Below are 8,728 nucleotides of genomic sequence, written 5' to 3' on the forward strand. Positions count from 1 at the left end.
TATTGTTTGATAATTAATTGTCATTAGTGTAAATGAACTTCACAATGATTGATAGATTGATAATAATATGGTGCACCAAACATGAGATTAGATTGGATAAAAATGTAGATAAAAATATAAATAAATAATATAGCGAACCAAACAGGACCTAAAATATTAACTTGTTACGTGGTATGATTGCAATACCATAAAATAATCACCAATTCTTTTTTAAAAAACAAAAGCAAAATCATCACAAATTCTGATAAAATGAACTTTTATAAATGAGATGTATTCTTAATTTTTTTACATAAATTTTTAAAATAAATTTCTAGAAAAAAGGAAACTACCCAAATAAAAAAGGAAAAAAGAAGACAGTGTGTCGGTTTTTTACGTCATTTTTAACTAAAACAAGAAACTACGGGGATTTTGTGGGATTTACCGTCGACAGATAATGAGTAGGATTCTCATTGCTGGCATCTTACATACTTGCAACCTAATACAGCCTGTCATCCACCCAACCATCGCCCAATATACGTACGCCCATTCCCGTTTTCTGGATTTGCTCTGCTTATTATTCCAGCACACCTTTCTTGTATACGTCCGTTTCTGGGAAGAAAATTGGTTGGTATATTGTTGTTTGCTGTCCCCTGATAATCGTTTCTGCGTGGGACGGCATACAGCGATGGATCCATGTCCTTTTGTGCGGATTGTTATAGGAAACTTGGCTTTGAAGTTCCCCGAAAAACCCCATACCTCGTCTCTTTTGTTCTACTGCAAGTTCAAGCTCAAAGGGTTCCCCACCCAGGTTTCGGATGTTTCAGCTCTTGCTTCGGACAGTGATGCTATTGAGAGCAAGATTCTTGCCTGCTTCACGCTGAGGAAGGCGGAGCTGGAGAAGTTAGCGGAGAAATCGAGCAGGTTTTCTTGTTTGAAGGTCGAGGTTTACAGGCGAGGTGGAGGGAGCAATAATTGTGGGTTTGGGAGTGGGGGGAAGCTTCTGGGATGCGTTGTGGTGCAATTGGATTTGAAGAATTTTTTGGAGAATAATCGGAGATGTGTTGTTCAGAACGGGTGGGTTTCGATTGGTGGGTCGGAGGTGAAATTTCATCTGAATGTGAGGGCCGAGCCCGACCCGAGATTCGTGTTTCGATTCGATGGGGAGCCCGAGTGCAGTCCCCAGATTTTCCAGGTCAATGGGAATGTGAAGCAGCCTGTTTTTAGCTGTAAATTCTGTTACAGGAGCTCCGGGGAAAGAAATTTGCTATCCAGGTAATATAGTTTTACTCGAAATGAAGAATCTTGAATTAATTATGGTTTGTGTATATCTGTTCTCTGGATTTGCGTTGGTTTGGATTGTAATTATATACAATTTTATTTATTATTCTGAGTTTGATTCCTCGAACTGAATTCCTTTGTTATTCCGTATATTATTACTAGAGAGATATCTGTACCATTAGTCCACACTTTAAACTCTTGAGTCGGTGTAGTCACTGTAGAGGCTCCTTGGAAAAAATCTCTTGTCTGTACTTTTTCTGGTGTATTTTTCATAAGTACTTCTCATCTATTAGAATACATTAACTAAATAGAGTTCAATTTAAATCAACATCAGCCGAAGATTTGAATTCTGGTTTTGGACATGTTTCTTCGATGGTTTTCGTGAAATTTGATTTAATTGTTGAACAGATCTTCGTCAGAACCAAGCACCTCTCTCAGGTGCTTTAATGCATTTACAGAAGAGAAAGGACCTTCCACGAAAGAAAGAAAGGGATGGTCCCTCACTATCCATGACCTTTCGGGCTCCCCTGTGGCCGCAGCATCTATGGTTACACCATTTGTGCCATCTTCGGGGACCGACAGTGTCAGCAGATCCAATCCAGGGGCATGGCTCATTCTAAGACCGAGTAACAGTACATGGAAACCATGGGGCCGCCTCGAGGCGTGGCGCCAGCATAATGGCATTGGCTACCGATTCGAGTTCATTCCGGATGGGGGAACAGACTCGATCCCACTTGCCAATTCGACCATTAGTGCCAGAAATGGAGGGAAATTCAGCATAGACGTTACAAATGGACCTACCCCAATAGCTAGTCCTAATAGCAGCTTCGATCTTGGTTCGGGTTCGGGTTCGGGTTCGGGGTCAGACCTAGGATCGACACCGGGGTCCGGTTCTTGGGCGCAGGTCCTATACAGAGGATTCGTGATGGCGTCCACGGTGGAGGGCAGTGGCAAGTGCAGCAAACCGGAGGTCGAAGTCGGTGCTCAGCACGTTTCCTGCACCGAAGATGCTGCAGCTTTTGTTGCTTTGGCTGCTGCCATGGATCTTAGTATGGATGCTTGCAAGTTATTTTCTCAGAAGCTTAGGAAAGAGCTCAGACCAGTGAATCCCGAATAGCCTGTTCGGGGTTTTGGATTCCTATTCGAGCTCGAATTTTCATTCTTAAGAGGGTACAGTGATCTTCTTCTGATCGATATTGTTTTCCTTCGTGTGGTGAGCTATTCATTTGTATGTTTGAGAGTTTTACATCAAGTTCTTGATTGATTTGAGTTAGTTGATCATTGTATGTTTCTAGTTAATAGCATATGAAAGCAAATTCTTGACTGCTTTGTCTGATTGAGAATATAGCAGTTACCCATTGGTTGGTCACCCTTTTCTTGGCTTTAGACTAGAAGAGTAATAGCTGTCGTTCAAATTTTTACAGCTATCCACAGCTTCCATGGGAGGAAAATTTAATTTTTGAGGTTTGATTCTCCGAGATTGCATTGGTAGGTGTCTTTTGTTTGTCCTGATGGGACTTTTCGGTTCGTTTGCTTGTGAAATTTATTCAAAATCTGGAAGGGTTAAATCGTATAATATATCATGTAGAAACTGAATTTTAATTCAGACATGGGCATATGGATTTTAATTTAATTTACCCTTAAAACATCACCTAATTCAGAAATCTATATATATATAAAAGCAAAGTTTTTACCAAAAATAGTAATTTTCTGCCAAAATGTCATTTCTAAAAAAGGAAAGATTTATCATCAATATTGATATATGTGCACTACAATAAATGATCATTTCAATTATTGTTTGTATTGATTATATCAATTCATTTAATTCAATTTCGAATTTAATTAATTTTTATATTAATTCAAATGTAATTTATGTATTATATGTTTTTTTTTATTTTTTTACTCAAATTAAAACTAAACTATATTGAAAAAGTAAACTATGTTAAAAAATTTTGTATTAATTATATCAATCAGTTTAAGTAAAAACTATATAAATAAATTTAAAATAAAAATGATTGCAATGTTCATTATCACTCATGAAGTAAATCATCCAAAAATAAATTTTGCTATTTTAAGCAATTTACTGCTCAAATTACTTACTAAAAAAGAAATACAATAATTAATTAGTTTATTTAAATTTTCTAAAAATAAAATTGGTTAAGTGTTAAAAATTATTATTACAACAAATTTTTCCAATGGACATTGATTTACTATTTAATAATCATAAATTTTTTATCTCAAATACATATATTTCGAAATTATCTTAATTTGAAAGAATTATTGCATTGTAGTTTTCTTCCAAAACCATATGTATATTGTATATCTTGAATTGTCTTCTTAAAATTTCAAATAAGATAGCATAAGAAAATTAAAAGAGATAGATTCAAAAGAGTTTCAAATGGACATTAAATTACTCTCAATAAACATGTATATTACCCTCAATAATCAGAAATGTTTAACACTCAATGCATGCAATTCGGGATTTTCATAATTTGAAAGAGTTAATGTATGGTGTAATTCTGTCAAAAAGCATCCAATGTATACTTTTGTCCATTGGGATGTCTTATTTGAATTTTAAATTATAAATAATACAATATTGCATATTATATTAGAAACCAATTTTATTAAAATTTATCTTATTAAATTTATCTATTCCAAAATTGAATTCTGAAAACTCTTCTTTTCAGTACCATATATGAGTTGATTCCTTTCAAGATGTAATGTTCATTTAAATTTAGATTTGTTCGTTGTTATGAAATACCTACATATGAAAATAACGAGAACAACGAGACATTAAGTTTGAAATATATCTTTCATGATCAAGAAGTAAAAAATATTATTCTTCTATTTATACAAAATTTTAATTATTACTTATTACTAATGTGATAATTTTCTTCTATATTACAAAGTTCACGGATACATGATAGTATAATGTCCCGTAATGAAAATGATTAAACTAATTCTAAATAAAGCAAGCATCTTATTAGAAGACACCTTATAAAATTTGTTGACATTGTTTTTGAATACACATAGTAAATGTTAATAAAATAACTTTTCTGATATATACATAATCTACTTATGATCACATGTTTCATTTTTCTTTCGGAATAATAGGCTGTTGTGTATATTACGAAGAGATTTTGTAAATTAAATCGCAACCCATTTGGATAAAGATATTGATGAAAAAATTATTGTTATAATTCAAATGTGTCAAACACGTGTCATGTCACAAAATTGTTTGTGAATGTGGATTTAGACGAAATTACTGAATTTTTTAAAAAGTATTTCTCATTAATTTTATTAAATGTGATTTAAAAATATTTCTTATCACATGTTAAAAAATGATAATATATAACTTCTCGAAAAGTAAAGAATTAAATATGTATTAAGGTTGATGGCCGACATCAATACACTAAACACGATAAGTATCATGTTACTGTCTTAGGCTAACACGATCTAAAATTTTGATATATATAGTGATTATTAGCCAAAAAAATTAATCGACATGCGTTGTACTTAAGAAAATTTTTAAAATTAGCGAGAAAATAGTTTTTATTTTTATTTTTTATAATTGTATTATTTTTTAAAATTTAAATATCTATTCATTTTTCACTAATTTTTAATAATATCATCCCGTGCATCGCACGGGTTAAATACTAGTGATAAATAAAAGAAAGATTTGCTATAAGTCACATATAGTTTTAACTCTCTAAAAACTTTTTTTTTCTTTTTATTATTAAATTAAAATCCTCTCGAACAAAGTCCACCATCCTATCCCTCAGCCAAATCCACTACCCATCGGTCCCTCCCCGAGCAAATCCATCAACCGATTGAACTCCATTTTGACTTCAAAAACGGCAATTCAAGGTCAAACTCGGCAGTCTAAGTTGATTTTCATCTTCGGTTTCAGTAATTTCGAAAATCACAACTTAAAAATCCAATATATTTAACGATTTTGCTTACGAAAATTTTCAAATATGAAGTTTTTATTTTGAATTTGTGTTTCAAGTTTGACTATGTTGTTCGCATGTCATCCTTTTATATGCGATGATTTATTTTATGTGTTTGATGATCCGTCATGCCTTTTTTTCTAACTTTTTGCTTCTTGGTTGATACTTTCACTTTCTTAAGTTTTTTTTTTTTTGTTTACTTGGTTGTGCTTAAGTGATTTTGTATGTGAATGGATACAATATTTGATCTAATGCTTTTAATATGTTAGGTGGAGTTTCAGTATGTAAATATAATATAGTTTGGATCTTTTTTAGATTTTTATGGTTTTTTCTTTTTGAATGAAGAAATAATCTTGATTTAGTATCTCAATTTTTTTTTTTTTTTGTATTAATGGTTGTGTTCTTGTGAACAGTTATGACACTTTTGTGTGTTTTTTATGCTAAATCGTAAGCTGGTAAGTTGTCACTGTTGGATCTCGGTTTTCTCGTGTTCAAAACGCAGCGGAAGTTTTAAATTTTTATTTTTATTTTGACAATCAAAATATTTGTTTGAGCACTCATATGGTTTTATAAATTAAACATACATAGGATGTTTAAAATTTTTACCTTTGGTGAACAATTTTCACTTGACTCCAACTACGCCGGTATAAGCGAACATAGCTCTTGTTGTAAATCTCACGTACGTTTTTCAAATCTTCTTTCCTCAATCTCCTAATCCGGTCCACGACTGGGTTACTTGTTCCTCTTCTAACTTGCACTAGAAAGTATAGAAGGATTTATCGTTGGAGATTAAAAATCGAGAGGCGGCATAAATCAAATTTTCTTTGATGGAGGCCGAAATTTTTGAGAGAAAAAGGAGAGCAATTTTCGAAAAACACAAAGAGAGTGGAGGCTAGGGTTTTTCAAAAATTGTGAATGAATTTTTTTAACCCTAAGCCTAACACATACATATATATAAGCTTAGGGCCTAATAATTAAATTAAATACTTAATGAGTTTAATCAATTAATTATTATAGTCCAACTAGTTTAATTAATTAATGAATCTTTTAAATTCCAATTAAGAGCCTTAATAATATGTATGTTGGTCTTGTACTCCTACAAGCTCATTATACATATACACATTACATTTAATTTAAATCCCTTATAAATTCAACATTTGAATTTAATATTTAAATTATAAATTCAACTCCTTGAATTTATCACCTCCAAAATTTAATATTTAATAAACTCAACTTTTGAGTTTAATAAATTAAATCCTCAAATTTTATAAATTCAACTCCTTGAATTTATTCTCTTCAAATTTCATAAATTCAACTTCCTGAATTTACTATCTCATAAATTCAAATCCTTGAATTTATTTTCCCAAAATTTAATTATCATAAATTCAACTCCTTAAATTTACTATATCATAATATAAATTCAACTTCTTGAATTTATTCTCTCAACGGGAACAAATGATCCAGTGCTTGTGTGGCCCTCAAAGATTCAGGGATACAGCTAGCCGTGGGTCCACAACTTCTTGTGATTCAAGACATAATCCTTTATTCGGGCTTACCCTAATTTGCCCCATTCTATGCATCAACAATTGATCATGAGAATGTCAGAAATCATATTTATGATTAAACCCATCGAACCATGGTAAGAGCGTCTAGTAGCATCGCCCCATGATTCCCTAGGTATCACTGATAGTGCCTGCAAGAACCAGTCGATTATGATTGACGTGCAAGAACCAACACAATGCTCATCACGACTTTGTTCATGAAGAAACGTATATCTTGCAGGTGGTCTAATAACCCTATAAGACCTTCTAGGAGCTTGTACTTCAATTACTTGTTGTTGGGAAATTAGTTCAACTTCTATAGTTGAGGTAGTATTTTGAATTTCTTCAAGTTCTATCATCTTGCCTTTTCTACCTAATAGAAATTCCTTTTCCAAAAAGGTGGCATTTTTTGAAACAAACATTTTTGCTTCATTAGGATGATATAAATAATATCCAACAGAATTCTTTGGATATCCTACAAAGTAGCACAAAGTGGATCTACTATCCAATTTGTCTCCCACTGTCTGCTTCGCGTAAGCAGGACATCCCCATATTCTCATGTAAAAATATTTGAGAGTTTTTCCCATCCATATCTCATATAGTGTTTTATCCACTGCTTTAGTATGGACGTTATTCAACAAAATTGCCGCAGTTTCAAGCGTAAAGCCCCAAAACGATATATGCAATTCAGTGAATCCCATCATGGATCAAACCATGTCCATCAAGGTTTGATTTCGACGTTCAGAAACACCATTCAATTGTGGTGTTGCTGGTGGAGTCCACTGTAAAAGAATCTCATTCTCTTTTAGATAACCCAAAAATTCAGCACTTAAGTATTCTCCACCTCGATCAGATCGAAGTGTCTTAATACTTTTTTCTAACTTCTTTTCTACTTCAAATCAGAATTCTTTGACCCTTTCAAATACTTCAGATTTGTGTTTCATCAAATATACATACACATAGCTCAAATGGTCATCAGTAAGGATAATGAAGTAGGATTGCCCATATTTTGTGCTAACACTTAGCGGGCCTCAAACGTCTGTGTGGATAAAATCCAATAGACCATGCTCACGTTCCACGTTTCCATTGAATGGAGTCAAACATGCATTCTCCCACTAACTTGTGCATCATTCTTTGGGAAATGTGACATAGTCTAGCGTACCATATTTGTGCGGGATTTGGAATCATCTAACTTTCTTTTGTTTGTTGTTGAAATCTTGTTTACTTGGACATTCACTTATCATTTCGAGAACATTTCTGGCGCATATAATTTCTTATATCCAAACTTCTTGCAGTGAAATAAATATGTTCTGACTTATCGGGCTTTGTAGGTCTTTTAAGTATCCTTCAGAGTTTGCCTCTTATTGAGTTTGTTTTTCTTGTGAGGGGCAAAACATTTCTTTCTCTTACTTTGTGAGCCATTTTTCGTCTGACGAGAGGCCCATTAGAAAAACAACATTTTCCTCTTTTATGGTGATCTCATAAGTCATAAGCATATTGACTAGCTCTTCAAGGCTATCATCTATCTTATTCAAATTGAAGTTCATCATAATCTCGTCAAATGAGGAAGAGAAAGACAACAAATTGATGTTAACTAGTAACTCGTTAGGAATTACATATTCTAGGCCCACCACATTCTCAATAACTCCAATCATACGTACACCACGCTCATGGGCCAAAGCCCCATCTTGCATACTTGAAGTCATGAGCTCCTTGAAAGTGGTGTGCATCATTGTATGAGTTTCATTATCCATGCAACTCTTGCACGTGTATTCGAATGTCAGCAGCATTCAACATTTCCTCAAACTGTCCCTACAATTCATTTGACATAAAAGCGAGCATGTTACACTTTAGCTTGCATATTATGGTCCTACCAGCTTGCATGCTTTGTCAGTTCAGCAGGACTGACATTAGTGTGTATGTCATTTTCTTCGAATTCAGAACAATTTCTCAATCAGTCTTGAAAATTAGATTCAGTTA

The 8,728-nt window shown here is 33.2% G+C and overlaps 1 protein-coding gene across 1 annotated transcript; it reads left to right on the forward strand.

Annotated features, from left to right (window-relative positions):
* The first annotated feature begins 429 nt into the window (after nt 1-429).
* LOC142542297 (uncharacterized) lies at nt 430-2,603 on the forward strand. The gene is made up of 2 exons (XM_075648872.1): nt 430-1,251; nt 1,666-2,603. Exons 1-2 carry the CDS (start codon nt 434-436, stop codon nt 2,372-2,374), a joined length of 1,527 nt encoding a protein of 508 aa, XP_075504987.1. The 5' UTR covers nt 430-433; the 3' UTR covers nt 2,375-2,603.
* Nucleotides 2,604-8,728: the final 6,125 nt, after the last annotated feature.

This window comes from Primulina tabacum, chromosome 1 (assembly GCF_025594145.1).
Source record: "Primulina tabacum isolate GXHZ01 chromosome 1, ASM2559414v2, whole genome shotgun sequence".
Lineage (NCBI taxonomy): Eukaryota > Viridiplantae > Streptophyta > Magnoliopsida > Lamiales > Gesneriaceae > Primulina > Primulina tabacum.